At 35.9% G+C, this 17,189-nt stretch overlaps 1 protein-coding gene across 1 annotated transcript in view; it reads left to right on the top strand.

Annotated features, from left to right (window-relative positions):
- Positions 1 to 17,189, top strand: part of LOC126811940 (fatty acid CoA ligase Acsl3) — a 41,028-nt gene that overhangs the window by 20,683 nt on the left and 3,156 nt on the right. The window contains exons 3-10 of the mRNA XM_056098332.1: positions 825 to 1,037; positions 1,360 to 1,537; positions 1,984 to 2,090; positions 2,546 to 2,690; positions 3,434 to 3,514; positions 3,734 to 3,803; positions 4,617 to 4,675; positions 5,865 to 5,898. Of these exons, the coding sequence (XP_055954307.1) occupies positions 825 to 1,037; positions 1,360 to 1,537; positions 1,984 to 2,090; positions 2,546 to 2,690; positions 3,434 to 3,514; positions 3,734 to 3,803; positions 4,617 to 4,675; positions 5,865 to 5,898 (887 nt within the window). The remainder of the gene's footprint in view (positions 1 to 824; positions 1,038 to 1,359; positions 1,538 to 1,983; positions 2,091 to 2,545; positions 2,691 to 3,433; positions 3,515 to 3,733; positions 3,804 to 4,616; positions 4,676 to 5,864; positions 5,899 to 17,189) is intronic.

Below are 17,189 nucleotides of genomic sequence, written 5' to 3'. Positions count from 1 at the left end.
AAAATTGGTCTCGACACGGCTAAATGTGCACGCTTCAGTTGCGTGTCTCGAACTGATTTCTGACTACCCCGCACTCGCTTTGAGTCGATAAATAGCCATGGCACGTGCAATTCTCTACAAATATATCAACTATTACAGCCGTAAAAAATCTATTGTTGACGATTTTGAATAGCAGTAAAATTTAGCTTCTTGGTTATTACAGCAGCTTTAGTAATTACGTTTGTTTTATTTTTTAAATTGCTTTATCATTAACTGTACCGTTAAGAGCGGCATCTTTTGGTTTAGTACAAATACTATCTCTGAATCACTTTCTTTAGCAGGAACATGATACTAGCAGTAGTTTCATTTTACTTTTACAAGTTTCTTAAAACAATTGTTGAGTTGTCTAAAGTGCTTATTTCTAAATTCAATTTCTTGTTCTAGCTTTCTGTTATGTTTCGTAAAAAAGTAGTCTTGATTATCCCGACCTGTCAATCAGACGTAGAATGGTCGATAGACTGGTTAAGCGAGACTAATTTCAAAACAAGGGCACGTAACCTATCTTTTACTCAAAAGTGTCTGGATGTTATGGACGCAACTTGGAACCAGTTTTCAGTCTAATATTTATAGATGATTAATGGTCATAGCTTATTAAGTACAACATGATCGTTTATTTAGTGACTATAATTGTGTGAAACTGATTTGAGGCTTGGCATATATATAAATATTGTGGCGTAATTGTCGAGATATTTGGAGATATTTATTTATGGTGGGTCACCCTACCATAGGCAAGTCTCAATATAACCAAAGTATGACCTTTAACTCATTCCATTTGCTGTTTTCAGGCATGGCCCATATCAGATGAAGACGAACCACCATGGAGATCCGTTGATGTACCTGGCGGGGAATTAACAACGACTTTATTTGAAGAATGTTCCACACTTGATGATCTTTTCGTACGAGCTGTTCGGCTATACAGTACAAGGGATTGTCTTGGAACAAGGGAGGTAATCTGTGAAGAGGATGAAAAACAACCCAACGGTCGAGTTTTTAAAAAGGTAAAACTTCCACATCTATTCCGTAATCTCACATAACTTTCTAATGCTTGACAAATCACATACTGTCATTGGTCAGCGTTAGTCAGGCTACACAGTGATAGCAGTAATAGCACTAAATTTGAAATTGATTGGATAATCATTTGGTATAATATGTCATGAATTAGTGTTGTCGGATAGGAATTTCTTTTCATCATTTCATCTTGGTTAGATCTCTATGTAAGCCATCAAAGTTATAAAATATAAAAGGGAAAACAAATCAAATTTTAATCAGATTGGTACTGTAGACGACGCTATCGATTGATTGTCTATATATTTTTTACAGGTGATATTAGGAGATTATAGCTGGATAACCTACGAACAAGCATACACTAGAATGACATACTTTGGTAGCGGTTTATTAGCTTTAGGACAGAAACCACGTTATAATATTGTTATATTTGCTGAAACACAGGCAGAATGGATGATAGCAGCACAAGCTTGTTTTAAATATAACTTTCCTAGTAAGTAAAATACATCTATATATTGGTTTAATTTTCTTTAATAATTTCCTTAAACGAAAAGTGATATTGAGTGTCCTAGAATAGGTAAGCATACCATTTAATACCCACGGGGGTTGGGATGGCCTAGTGGTCTAGTGTGTCACACTTTGAGCTCTAGCTGGCGTGTGGTCATGGTTTCAATCCCTGGTATAAGTGTTTGTGGGCTGGAGATAGGGGCGCCTTCTCAACCTCGTGGGGTTACTCCGAGCACTACACTTTCCTCCCACAAGAAAGACCTATGCGCGTGCGCTAAGATAATAAAAATAAGACAACTTGTCTGAGAATCGTGGAAGCAGATGTTAAACACCATGAAAAGCAACAACATTTAATGCCCCAATAAATAAGGTGATTTGCTTGTATGGTTTAGAATAAAATGTACTGATTATACTTTTGTTTTATTGTTTTAGTTGTAACACTGTACGCTACACTCGGACAGGATGCAATAATACATGGAGTGAATGAAACTGAGGTCACGCATGTTATCACCACTAAAGATTTAGCTTCAAAATTTAACGTAAGAATATTATCTTTTTTGTTGATATTTTTATTAAAATTTTCTATAAAAAGAATTTATTTTATGCTAAAAATGCTGATGATGCACCAATGTGCATTTGGTTTGAAATATGCAAGTTTTGATCAATGCCAGCTTACAAAATATCTGACTATTCTGTGACTAATTACTTTTTTGGAAAATGTCAGCCAGGTGTAGGGGGGAAGAACTTTTGGCTCTTGTTTGTTAGCAATATATCATCTACGCAAAATGACCTCAGATTTTAAACTAAGTAAAGTACATGTATTAAAAATATCATTAAGAAAATATTGTGCCTGATAAAGCCTTAACTTAAGCAAATTATTGAATAAAGAATTACCTTTTGTTAGGCCCAAAATGATTTAGTGTGTTATGAAGACATAATACACCTTTTTTCCCTTTCCAACCTGTATTTCAATAATTGTATATATATTTTACAGGGTATATTAAAACTGATGCCGAAGGTAACACATCTGATAGTCATGACAGAAAATACTAGATTACCACAAGTTAAAGAAAAACCTGATCATGTTAAAGTATTGTCTATGAAAGATGTTGAGTTAAAAGGAGCTGAACCTGATAATAGTAAGTGCTTTTTTCCTTGTCATCATCTTGATATCGTCCCTGTTTGTTTGGCAAATTTCAAATGTGTTTAACTGCAAGAGTTAACCTATTGTTATAAAAGTTCCATTTTGCATCACATGGTAAAGAATTGACTGACTTTTCAGTGAAATCATGTAGCAATAGGCACCATCAAAAGGGAAATTTCCATGACATCTGGTCTGTTCAGTGCCAATTGACTGACTCTTCAGTGAAATCATGTAGCAATAAGTATCATCATGGGCAGCACCATGGTTTGGCAACTTTCTCATGATGTCAGTGTTATTTCAGTGTATTCTGAACACCGCCTGGACCACAGTGGCTAAGTGGGTAAGGCGCTGGCTCACTAGTCTGGAGGTTGCGTGTTTGATCCCTGCATTCGCCGAAAAAGTTCATCGAGATTTTCTGACATGGTCTCAAATGATGTTCATAGACTTTTAATTAATAAGCACCTGTAATTAGCTATGAGTAGTGATGACCCTTGACCCTTTTGCAACTTCCATCTTTATAAACCTATATAAAGAACAAGCAGTATATCAAATTTTGTTAATTATTGTTGATAATTACTTCAGGGTTGTTGCTCTTAATTAGTTTTAGTTTCTTGTAAATACTCTCATTAGCTACAAAAGAATAAATATGTGACAACCTTTATGGGTGGCTCGTGTATTGGGTGTGTGTTTTGTTGCCTGGCAACATGTTTGTTTTATTTTATAAAATTTTGTTTTCAGTTAACTCTCCAGTAACTAAACCAAGTAGATCCGATATAGCTGTAATAATGTATACCAGTGGTTCAACAGGCTTACCTAAAGGTAAATTATCTAGATTTAAAAATATTATAATTATTTAAAGCTATATTAAGCATTTATCCTGTTTCTAAAGAACCCCACTAGTATAAGTTTAGAAATAACATAGGCCCTTAACTATACTATTAGGCAAAAGCAATATAGGTAACTTCACATTATCCTGAAAGTTTACAGTGATATAATTTTCATTATATATTAATTATATATTATCTGCCTTGCTTACAGGTGTTTTAATTAGTCATGGTAATTTAATGTCTGGCATGTCCGGACAGTGTGAACGAATTCCACATTTAGGGTGAGTGTCTCTCAGTTTGAATGTGATTGATTGTCAGCAATCCAGAACAGGAAATACTTTTCCAGGTCCAATTCACTAACAAATAGTTTTTAGAATCAAGATTTAATAAGTTCTGTTGCACCTCATTGGCTAGTTCTTATCCGTTCTTATATTGCTGCAATATGAAAATACCACTCTTCCCCATCTCTGTTCTAAGGTTATTCTGGAATCCTTACCAACTATTTTTCACCCTGATTCTTCTTTATTCGCCAAAGGAATCATTTCTTTCTACAGCTGACACACATTTATAATAATTCAACACTATTTTCAAGTAGAATTCGGCAATTAAAACATCGACAAAATACTTGTGAACTGTTCAGCCTTTACAAGACTTGAACATGAACAAACCAGATGTTTATTTAATCGCTAAATTCTACTTGAAAATGGTGTTGAATTATGATAGATTTGTGTCAAATATAGTGAGAAATAATTCCTTTTGGCGAAAAATAGAGAATCACGGTGAACAATAGATGGTAAGGGTTTCAAAACCGACTGAGAACAGTGGTGGGGAAGAGCGGTATTTTACCGTATTTTCATATTGCAGCTAATAGGGACAGATAGACACTGTCAGTGGACATTGTCCGCTCAGAGATAGTTCCTAAAGGAACCACTGATTTGCTGATATTTTGAATAAATTTTCAATATATCATTTTTCATTATCTATTTTTGAACTATGGTAGCGAGATCTAAATCTTACATAATGAATCTTTAATGATTATATTTGTTATAATTATTGACTGTATATGTTATATAATAATAATGATTATATTTCAGACCACCTGATATTTATATAGGTTATTTACCTCTAGCTCATGTATTAGAACTCAGCGCTGGTAAGATATGTTATATACACTCCTTTACAGATATACTCAAAAACATTTATACCAATCCTTGATTCTGATGGGACAAAATACTCAAATTCACATGTGTACTCAAAACACTTTATATCAATCCTTAATTCGGATGAGACAAAATACCAAGGTCCTTGATATCGGGAAATCCAGAAAACATTAGTACATTATTTAAAGTGTAATAATTCAAAAAGTATTGTACCGATATTATTAACATTTCACATGTGGTACAGTATGGATGTTTGACAACTTCACTCCAAATTTGCAGGTCCACCACTTAAATAGTGTTAAGACAGGATTAGTTTGTCTAATGGTGTTCTAGGGGGGTTGGATGGCTGAATGGTTAGCGTGCGCGCGCTGTATCCTAAAGTCTGTCATTGAGTCGACTGGCGTGGTTTCGAATCCCCGGTTGTACGTGACAAGAAGTAGGGTCGCCTGTCCAACCTCGTGTGTTTTCTCCGGGTCCTCCGGTTTCCTCCCACTGCTAAAGACCCCTACGCGCAAGCGAATTATGTAAATAAAATTAAACCATATGTTAGTCCCGAAATGACCTAGTTTGTGTCGAGTGGACGTTAAACCCCATTTCTCTCTCTCTCTCTAATGGTGTTCTAGGTTTTTCTGGGTGACCCAATATACTCAATCTATGAATCATAAATTGTGCTCATAACTCTGTCAATCCATAGGTATGAGACCAAAAAACCAGATCCACACATATACATGTAAGTTGGTGTGCACGTGTTAAACCATAGGGTCTGTCATTGAGTCAAGTGGTGTGTTATCAATTCTCGCTTGTACGTTATAAGGAGAAGGGTCGCCTGTCCAACTTGCAAGTTTTCTCTGGGTCCTCTGGCTGCCTTTCACTGCTAAAGACCCCTACCCACAATTGAATTATTGAAATAAAATTGAACCGTATGTTAGTTCCGATATCACTTAGTTTGTGTCGAGTGGATGCTAAACCCAATTCTCTTTATCTCTCATATTACAAACATTCCCCTCATAGCTCACTGTATGGCGTGTGCCAGTCTTCCATGCCCAGTCGGAGCAAGAACAGTAGATTGTTGAACCCTATTTCATATCATTTTGTTTAATATACATAGCAATAACTATAGGGTATTATTGTATATTGTGTATATCACATGGTGTCTGTATAGGGTATTATTGTTTATTGTAGAGATATCGTGTATATCACATGGTGTATGTATAGGGTATTATACTATTATTGTATATTGTAGAAATATTGCGTATTTCACATGGTGTACATGTATGTATAGGGTATTATTGTATATTGTAGAGATATTGTGTATATCACATGGTGTATGTATAAGGTATATTGTAGAGATATCTCATGGTGTATGTATAAGGTATTATTGTATATTGTAGAGATATCGTGTATATCACATGGTGTATGTATCGGATATTCCTCACCTCTAACATTAACCGATACATCAAGTAAAATAAAGAAAGGAGGTAAAGGCGATGTCTCAGTTTTACGCCCAACTTTAATGGCATCAGTACCAGTAAGCATAAATTTAACTTATATCTTCAATTCTTTGTTTGCGAAATATTACTTTACTATTAAATTTTTTGCTCCCAACTGTGTCCTGAGATCTGCTTGCCTGCACTGTACAGGGATTCCTCTGCCCATCGGCTGACACCATCGTTTGATACAGTATCAACACAGATCTACTGGTCTGTCAAGCCTTTGTTACTCTCTTAAGGGAGTGCTGCCGTTCCCCTCCCGTTTCTGATTTCTAGTATTTCTAAACAGAGCTAGATAGATCTGAAGTACATTGTGAATTGATAACAGTAGGAGTTGTTAACATGAATATTCATTCCCATTGTATATGTGAATAGTAATGAGTTCTGTGTGTGTACAGCCGTAGACAGCGTTCAGTGGTCTTCTGTACATCGAAACAATAACATGATGTGTTGTAATGGTGTATGGTTGTGAGAATAAAGAGAATACAAATTAATATAGTGTGGTCATTTAGCAGGAGTGTGTTGGCTCATTAACAAGCAGATGTCAGGTTCATTCCAGGTATTGAAAGTTTCCCTTCAGATTTTCCAGCTTGGTTTCACCCTTGTCAGTACCGCTGGATAGAGGGCCTGCCTCAAGCCTGGTTTCATCCTTGTCAGTCCCGCTGGATAGAGGGCCTGCCTCAAGCCTGGTTTCATCCTTGTCAGTACTGCTGGATAGAGGACCTGTCTCAAGTCTGATTTCATCCTTGTCAGTACCGCTGGATAGAGGGCCTGCCTCAAGCCTGGTTTCATCCTTCTCAGTACCGCTGGATAGAGGACCTATCTCAAGCCTGATTTCATCCTTGTTAGTACTGCTGGATAAACGGTCAGCTAAGGAAAAGCCTCTAGATACATGTATACTATTGGCTGGGTTCAAAATCAAAATAATTAAGCAGACTGTAGGAATGTTTTCCAGACAAAATTTCCCTCCAAGCACACTTTATGGCGTATGCCTGTCTTCATTATCCCAGTCGGAACAGATAAGTAGAACCTTAACCCGCTTTTCATTTTATTTATCGTTGAATGTTTAAGATATATATTTTTTTTATGGTAATTTTGATATATTTCTAGGTGATTTTAGATCGTATATATAAAGGTGTGTGGGATAAAGTAAATGGAGGAAGTGTTTTCGCTAGAGCCTTATTTAAGTTTGCCTATGATTATAAGAAGAAACAGTTAGAAAATGGCTATGATACGCCAATATTAAACAAGTTAGTAGTGAACGATATTTATAAACAAACGTATTTTACTCACATACTGGTCCTAGATGTTTCCTCAGGATATTTTCATGTCTGGTTTCCACTTCTGAGAGTTACAATGGTGACAAAGGACCTGGCAAAGGAAAAGGGCCTAGTCAATCGGATGGGGTAGAAAAACCCAATAAGCAAAGAAGAATGCCACATGGCCCTCTTCAATAGCTCAGTTGCTGTAGACCATTAATTTGCATCCATACTGGTAACGTTGCCACATGTCAGGTTTATCCATGAACACATTTATAGACATTTCGTTTAGAACGCCCTTGATACTTGGAACTCAAAGAATATTAGCGATAAATAACTGTTGTCTTGACAAAATCCCTAAACTGTGACCAAGGGCGTGGATTTGTCATAACTTTTGGGGGGGACGAACGAACCCTGGAACCTTTCATTACCAAACCAAAATAATAATTACGAACAGTTTACCAACCAGTGTTATTTCGATGAAAGCTGTAACTAGGGGTAATATGATGACGATATGGTAAAATTGACTACCTCCAATTAAGGAGGAGGATATCGTGAAGATGAATTACAGTGGTGAGACCCACGGCAGTGGTTAGATGGCCTTCAGAACGGGACATTCATGTGGATATAAACCTGAAAATCTGTCCTTGCGATCAAAATCATGGGGGGGGGACAGAGACCTATTCGTCCCCGCTTCTGATTCTAAGGGGGGACCCGCCCCCCCCCCTCCTAAATCCACGCCCATGACTGTGACTATAGTAAATAAATATATGACCTGTGTGAAGTGTTGATTAGATGTGCGTCTGTCCAGGCAAAATTTCCCTCATAGCATACTGTATGGCATTTGCCTGTCTTCATTAGCCTAGACAGAGCCAAACAGTAGACGTTAAACTCCATTTCATTTGATTAGAAATTAAATTCTGTTCAATTCATGTACTAGAAACATTGTTTTTTTATATTTGTCAGGTTGATATTTAGTAAATTATGTAATTTATTGGGAGGACGAGTTCGTCTTATGTTATCTGGTGGAGCTCCATTATCAAATGCAACCCAACGATTTATGAATATCTGTTTCTGCTGCCCTGTAGGCCAAGGCTACGGATTAACAGAGACTTGTGGAGCTGGAACAGTGACGGAAGGTAAATGAATGTAAACAGATCTTTAACTATTTTGATACTAGTCACTACATTTAATTTACTGACGGGAGGGGGGGGGGCTCGTTGGATCATAAGATCTGGTTTGGATTACCTGCTTGTACATGTCAAGGTGTAGATTCAGCTGTCCAACCTCGTGGGTTTTATCCGGGTCCTCTGGTTCTCTCCCACTGCTAAAGACCCCGACGCACAAGTGAATTATTCAAATAAAATTGTACCATATCTTAGTCCTGAAATGACCTAGTTTGTGCCAAGTGGACTTTAAACCCCATTTGTCTCTTTCTCTCTCTCAAAAGTTTACTGTACGTGCCCTCTTCTATTGCCAGATTTTCAAATGATACTATCTTTGTTAATACTGAATTAATTCAACCATATCTCTTTAAGCAGAGAGGGAGACACGGTGGCTCTGTGGGTAAGACATTGGCTCAGAAACTTTAATTATATGTATATTTTGATTGCAGTTAGTGATTTGAGTTTAGGAAGAGTTGGCGCTCCGTTAATCTGCTCTGAAATCAGGCTACATGATTGGCCAGAGGGTAAATATAGCAAATTTGTTGAAATATTTGTTGAAAGGTTGTTTCATAGATAGACATTAAAAAAGGGAGAAAAATCCAGACTTTATTGTTTTGAGTGTTCACTATAAAACAGATCTTTTCATAAAAGATTGCTTCCATATTGTTTAATTACAGAAGCTATCCCACATTGTGCACTGCATCGTGTATGCCTGTCCTTATTGCTCACTGCTTTGTGTATGGCTGTCCTCATTGTGCACTACGTTACATATGCCCGTCCTCATTGTGCACTGCGTCGTGTATGCTCATTGTGCACTGTGTTGTGTATGCCTGTCCTTATTGTGCACCGCATTGTGTATGGCTGTCCTCATTGTGCACTACGTTACATATTCCCGTCCTCATTGTGCACTGCGTCGTGTATGCCCATCCTCATTGTGCACTGCATCGTGTATGCCTGTCCTTATTGTGCACCATGTTGTGTATTGCTGTCCTCATTGTGCACTGCGTTACATATGCCTGTCCTCATTGTGCACTGCGTCGTGTATGCCCTTCCTCATTGTGCACTGCGTTGTGTATGCCTGTCCTCATTAGCCCAATTACTGCAGGAAAGTAGTATGTTATATCCCATAATTAAATGGAGTTTGTGTACCAATCTAGAAAGTTGATGATTGGCTTGTCATGTGAATAAATGTCCAATTGTCCTGGCTGATTATTGACGACAGGTGTCAATGTTACAAGTCATAGCATGTTCTCATTCGTTACCAGGTTTAAGTGAATCTACCCCCCCCCCCCCAAAAAAAATTGTTTTAATTGTAAAGCTATATAATTGAAAACGATACAAGGAATTAGAAAATGTAATGAATAAGGGAAAGCTAGCTCTTTTTTAAACGTCTTTTAGGAAAACTGTTCTATAAGGCGATACAATAATGACATTCTGGTTGACCGACAATCTGTCCCCAAAATCTGATGTTGGAGGGAGGTTTTGATTTTTATTTTGTTTTGGATTTATTCAAATTTACTTTCTGTGACGTGCAATAATTAAATAGACTGTTTTATTTTGTATTTTTTTTTTAATAAAAAAAGGTCATGCAGCCTTTTATAAGCGAAGCAGGATTATCTGAGAACTAGAATATTTTTATATATGGCCTAAATTTGACTTGATATTTATTATTTACAGGTAATTATACAAATAGTGATACTCCATTCCCTCGTGGTGAGATATTGATAGGAGGAGGTAATATAACCATGGGTTATTATAAAAATCAGGAGAAAACAGACGAAGATTTTGTCACTATCGGAGGAGTTCGATATTTTTGTACCGGTGATATTGGACAATTCGAAGAGGACGGTAACTTACGAATCATAGGTGAGTCATACATCCACAAAGTTTTAATTCAATCGAGGAAGGGGCTGACAATATTTGAAGGCAGATATCGCAGATAAGTGTTTCATAAGAAACTTGCGAGAGGAGTTTGTCATATGCAAGAAGCTCAATCTACTTTGTTTTTTGAGATGGGAAAGTGATTAAAGAAATTTAATTGCTTCCATATCCTACATGTAAAGGGGCCCATGTGCCTTTTGAGTTAAGGCCTTCCATACATTCAGCTGGTTCAAGGTTTGTTACAGCTCTACTTTAAATAAGATTGATATTGAAAAAGCTCTAATTGTCTAGATGTGTCCATAATTTATTATATATTTGCCCAAAAATTGCAAATTACGCGTAGAGATATGAGTTAAAATAAACTTTCTCTTTTTTGCAGATCGTAAGAAAGATTTAGTGAAACTACAACATGGAGAATATGTTTCGTTATCTAAAGTTGAAACTGCATTAAAGATCAACCCTTTGATTGAACAGATTTGTTTATGCGCGGACAGTAGCCAACTTTACACGGTTGCAATTGTTGTTCCTAATCACAAAAATCTGCTTGAGTTTGCTAAGGATCTGAGTTTAAATGGCACTGATATTAACCAGTTAATACAGAATTCAGATCTCCTTAAAGCAGTACAGAAAAATCTAGCAGAATTTGGTATAAAATGTAAGTAGTGATGATTGATAAATTCAGTGTTTTTAATCGTTACTTTACATCAGAAGCTGCAGTGGCGAACTGATTAAGGCACTGGCGCAATCCAACTGTTGGCAGAGAAAGTTCCGCAAGATATGGAGCCACGGTGGTCCCCGGTGTGATCTCAGTGTTTCTTAGAATCTTTCGGCACGGTTTCCTGGCATCAGCAGTGCCAAGCGGTGAGAGCCTTGGGCCCTTGGCAAAGAGCCACATCTAGTCCTTAGAATGTGATGAAAAGTGAGGTCCCATGTACACACTGGCGTACACATAAAAGAAACCTTGGCTACTTGTATTTAGGGATTGGGTGATCTAGTGGGTTAGCACGTCCTGTTGAAATCACAAGGTCTGTCATTGAGTCATGTGGCGTGATTTCGATTCCCCGCTTGAATGTGACAAGGAGTAGCATAGCCTGTCCAACCTAGTGGGTTTTCTCTGGGTCCCCCGATTTCATCTCACTGTTAAAGACCCCTACGCTCAAGCAAATTATTGAAAAAAAGTTGAAACATGTGTTAGTCCCGATATGACCTAGTTTGTGTTGAGTGGACGTTAAACCCCATTTCTCTGTCTCTGTCGGTATTTGATAAAGAGTAGAAGGAAACACCTCGGTCAGGGCAAGATGTTCCCCATAGTACACTGTATGGTGTACCCTCGTATACAGGTTTTGGCTTGCTTCATTACATGTTTTTCACATCACATTACTGATATTTGTTGATTCATTCTAGGAATACATGCCATTATGAAGCTTGGAAATAAGCCATGTGGCACAGACCTTGTCAGGCACAATCACTCGGATGGCTGTCACTTTATCTGGCACGGTTGTTTTATTATTAATACATGCCTGGCACAAAGATCAAAATGTCAGGTACTACGAGTTCGGTATTGCCTAAAGTTTTGTCAGATACAACAAAATCTGTAAATTGAATACCTGACAACATAGTTAAAACAGATTAATTTATTTTATCTTTCAGCAAAACTGGAAAAATTTGAAATTCCACAAAAGATCAAGATAGTTAATGATACATGGACCCCGGATACAGGCCTCGTGACAGACGCCTTTAAGTTAAAACGTCGTAATATTGAAGAGAAGTACAGAAGCGATATTACGCGCATGTATAGTTAGAGATGATCATGTCTCCATCATTCCTAGTTGACAACAAACAAAACTAAATTTTACTAAATATATTTAAGATAAAATGTAAGTAGTGGAAACAATTGTGAAAATAATTTGTTTTAACCTTTTTGTTACTGATTACAATGGATACCATGGTTACTGATCGTCATGGTCACCAGGGTCACTGATTGCAATGGTCACCATGGTTACTGATTACCATGGTTATTGATTGTGATGGTAACCATGGTTACTGTGCCCATTCTATTCTAAGGTCTTCTGGTAATAATATGGGATTATCGGAGAGTTGACATGTGTGATGGCCAAATGACCTGGCCCTACATTATAAAACAAAAAATGAATTTTAGTTTGCTTAATACAGAAAACTATTTAGAAATCCTAATTTAACATCAATTGATATATATATATCAATCTTAAAAGTTATTTGAGATAAATTGATTCAACTGTAGTATTGAGAATAGTATATAAATTATAAATGAGTTTATGGAATTCGGCAAGTGGCTAGATTTTTTGTTATGTTGTCTGTTTGTTTGTTTGTTTAAGACAACTGAATCAGATTTAAAGAACTATATTAGCATTGTTTTTTGTTCCAATGTGTGTTGTTTTTAGACCAATCGAGTTATCGTTGTCCATCTGTAGAATCAAAATTATTAAATCATCTTAAGTAAACAAAGGCTTTAAGATGTAGTAAATTCATCACATACAAAATTACGGTGACCAATGCCTATTTTTTCACGGCTCAATACAAACTAAAATGCATTCAAATTGATAATATAACATTTAGATAAAAAAACAAAACCAAAACACCAAAGGGAGATAATATTCTTTCTTGGATTCAGTCAGATTAAAAGAAACATCAAAATATTTTTACAACACTTAGAGGTTGTGCTGGCTAGTTCATATCGTCTGCAGGGGTTGACTGTGGGTATCTCACTAGAAACATCAATGCTGATTGATTAATCAATTTCTGATGCCATAGGGTCAAAAGTCGCTCATATGACCCCTGATGCGCTCTTCAGATCTTCATATAGTGCAGGCCATCGAAAGTATAAAAAAAACGAAACGAAATATAGATCTGGATCTGTATTTTGATCAGATTTTTGATTGATACTTTATGATTCTTTGAATGGCATATAGTAATTGGGACATAAACAATTAAAACACTATTGATGGATAATAACTACTATGGCTTATTACACTGATGTTTCAACAAGATTTCACAAGTCGTTATCACATGAAGTGATATACTTATTTCCTGTAAATGAAATACATTATTAAAAATCTGGTCAGAATTAAAGGGCATTTAATCGTTTTCATGAAGTAAGTTAAACTATAATCCTTGAGTGGGATAAAACAAACACTATTTATATGGAAAATAATCACTTATTTATAACACAACATTTCGACAAGTGCTAGATAAGGAAAACAATAAGGGAGTCACGTCGGCTAAGTGGGCAAGACGCTGGCTCGCTAGCCTGGAGGTCGCATGTTCGATCCCTGCATTGCCCGAAAAAGTTCATGCGGATTTTCCGACATGGTTTTCCCCTTGTCAGTGGTGCAGGATGGAGGGCCTGACAAGGATAGCTGTATACATTGGCATGCACGTAAAAGATCCCTTGGCAGTTGGAACTCGATATAAGCGTATTCCATAGTGCCGCTGACCGGGCAAAATTTCCCTCAAAGCACACTGTATGGTGTATGCCCATCTTCATTAGCCCAGTCGGTGCAGAACAGTAGGATGTTAAACCCTATTTCATTTCATTTCATTTTCAGGAAAACAATAAGAGAATACTTATCGAAACGTGCTATATGTGATTGTTTTCCATATAAATTTTGTTGTATGAGGGTATTGTAAATGGTGATAATATTTGTTATTGTAGAATTATAATTATAGAAATAATCGTAAAGAATATCCAGACTTATATTTTAACTATTTTCTAGCACAAGCAACCACTTAGTTTAGTCTTGTTTATCAAGAACCTGTTGTAGTTATTTATTTAAAGTTTATGTATTAAATATATACATCTATATAATAATATATTGTACATTTATCTAGAACATCAATCAATATTATCATGTATATATATATATATATATAATAATATTTTTACATCCAGATACAATGTTTATGTGGAAAGAATGATATGTGTAACCACCATGAAAAATCAAATTACAGAATCGAATTGTCTACATTGTAACCCTAGTATCATTTAGCCCCAATTTCTTTCACAATATCAAATCTGTGTTTGAAAATTCGTAAAAATTGTCTAAAATCACCCAAAGTCATCAAACTTGTAATTGTGTACAGTTTAAAGCTGACCGTTCAATTTTGATGCTGATCGTCCAATTTTCGAGCTATTAATTTGCTGATCATTTCTATAATTTTGGCGGGTCACATGGTTCATTGCCGGAAGCCATCTTTCCTTTTTGTCATATGAACTACTCTGCATGGTAGTTGACTATGGGAAGAAAGCGAATGGTTAAATAATTATGTACCATGTTTACCGAACTGGGGTATTGAATTTAAAGTACCTAGAACCGAATCGTGACAGGTGCCAAAGGGTTAAACAGTCTAGACACAATCTGTAGTCCTATGATAGAAATTTGAAAGTACCTTCCATTTTTTCCACTTTTATTTTGCTCAATTAAATGTTTCATAAATTATCGAATATATTATGGTAGTACTTTATTAATAATACATGTATAAAATATATTAGTAGTACTTTATTGATAATAGATGTATAAATTATTTAAACTTAAAGGAGATGATCCAACAGGTTCTATATTTTAACAAAGGATAGGAATTAATGCTAGCTACTCTGATCAACTTCCAGAAAAAAACATTGGTGCCCCCCGTTCAAGTGCGACGTTTCATTAAAAAAATTCCAACTGTCAATGTGTACATGGGGCCTCCGGTTATTTTTTTGTCCCATCTGAACAACTAGACGCTGTCCTTGTCGGGTCTTGCATCCTGCACCACTGACAGTCACAAGGGGAAACCACACCAGAAAATCCTGAAAAAATTTCACAGTCATCCTGGCTGTCTTTAATTTAATGTGTCATTTGAACAGAAGAGTATAGGAGTTTGCTAAATGCTGAAGTCAGTCGCTGTTATCGTATCTACCATATTTTGCATGCGTACATATAAGGCAAATAGGTGGACCATCTTCCATCATAGATACCATTTTGTATTGACAGAATGACTTTGATTCTCTAGTTATAGACTGCACTTTTAAAGATGTATAAATCCTTAGGGGAATCCTAGAAACATAGTTTATTAATAGCCATAGTAAAGAAATTTCTCGGTTATAGTTTATGGTTCATCAATGTCATTGAAGTTTACACATATTTTTATGGAAAGTCACAGAGAGAATTTTTGATGATGCATTTTGTTCAAAAGCATTTAATAATACAAACCTGATGAATATAAGGCACCTGTCACAGGTGTTTGACAAAGTCTGACAGGTACCTTATATCTAGGCTTAAGTATACAGATGTCTTCTATTAATGTTTATTCTTTAAATAGGGCAGAGATAAACTGTATTAATTTTTGGATATCTTTTCTTGAAGTATTATCGTTATTTATCATGTGAGAGCTTCATTTGTAACAATAAGATATAACAAATTTTCAACAAATCGTGTTTTTGTAAAAATATCAATGACCAATGATTAAATTATATATTCTCGATTTTAAAAGAATATTTCATCCGTGTTTTTACATATACATGTAAATATTAATTTTGAACTTGTAGATCAAGATATTTCTGGTTTGTTTATGATAATAAAATTCAGCGTAATGACATTCAAGTATATGCATGTACATACATGGTCAAACGTGTTCATTTGACCGTCAAATCCCTGAATGTTTTGCAGCCTATATACTGGATTCCTATGTCTGGATATAACGGAAACAAAGTCATGACAAGAGATACGTTGTACATGTAAATGTCAAATCTGGGAATCCATGTGCTCATGTTTAGCAAGTTTGACGTATGAACTCCAGCTGCTTGTATTTAGCAAGTTTGACGTGTGTACTCCAGCCACTCGTGTTTAGCGAGTTTGACGTGTGTACTGTCAAATCTGGGTTTCCGGACATTATGTTTAAAAAAGGGTTATGCGATTTTGAAAGATTAACAACTCAAATCAATGTTAAAAGACAAAGATAATATTTACTGCAAAGAAAGGCATATCATACATTTTACTATAATGTATACCTCCATATAGTTCACTTCAGGTACACTATCCATCAGCATTCTGTTAATTCTTGCGGGTTTCAGTGGTCGAAGGGTTTAATACTTGAACTTTAGATGATAAGGTCTGTCATGGATTCAAGTGGCCTGGTTTACTTATATGCGACAAGGAATAAGGATGCCTGTGCAATCCAGTGGGTCCTCCCACTGCTCAACACCTGTTGTTATTGCACTTCTCATAATTTGACTGAATTCTGAATTGAAATTGTCCTTTCACAACTCAAAATTTGATCTAATTCTAATTTAAATTTCACATTTTCCATATGAGAAAATTCAATTCCGAACTGTTTAATCGAATATTACCAGTGTACCATCAGTGATTACTAATCCCAGTGTTATGGAATTGAGAAAAGATGCATTTATGATGTTTATCACAACAACTTTGTTTATTTTTATCAGGAGTCCCAAACCTTTTTAGCTTGACAGCCACAACCTTAAAACCAATGCATTGCCATAGAAGGAAGGGGCATCAGACCCCATGGCTCGAGGGTTTGTGTTCCCTGGTTTATATGTTTATATGATCGTTTATTATTTATCTTTGTTTAGAATTTAAGTTTTTATATTTTTTAACTATTAAGAATAATTAATATTTTATTTCAACTGTTATAACTGTTACCTAGTAACACCAAAAATAAAGAAGATTAGTTACA

Source organism: Patella vulgata, chromosome 1 (genome assembly GCF_932274485.2).
Source record: "Patella vulgata chromosome 1, xgPatVulg1.2, whole genome shotgun sequence".
Lineage (NCBI taxonomy): Eukaryota > Metazoa > Mollusca > Gastropoda > Patellidae > Patella > Patella vulgata.
The sequence above is the reverse complement of the archived record's forward strand: the minus strand, read 5'-3'. Positions and strand labels throughout refer to the sequence as shown.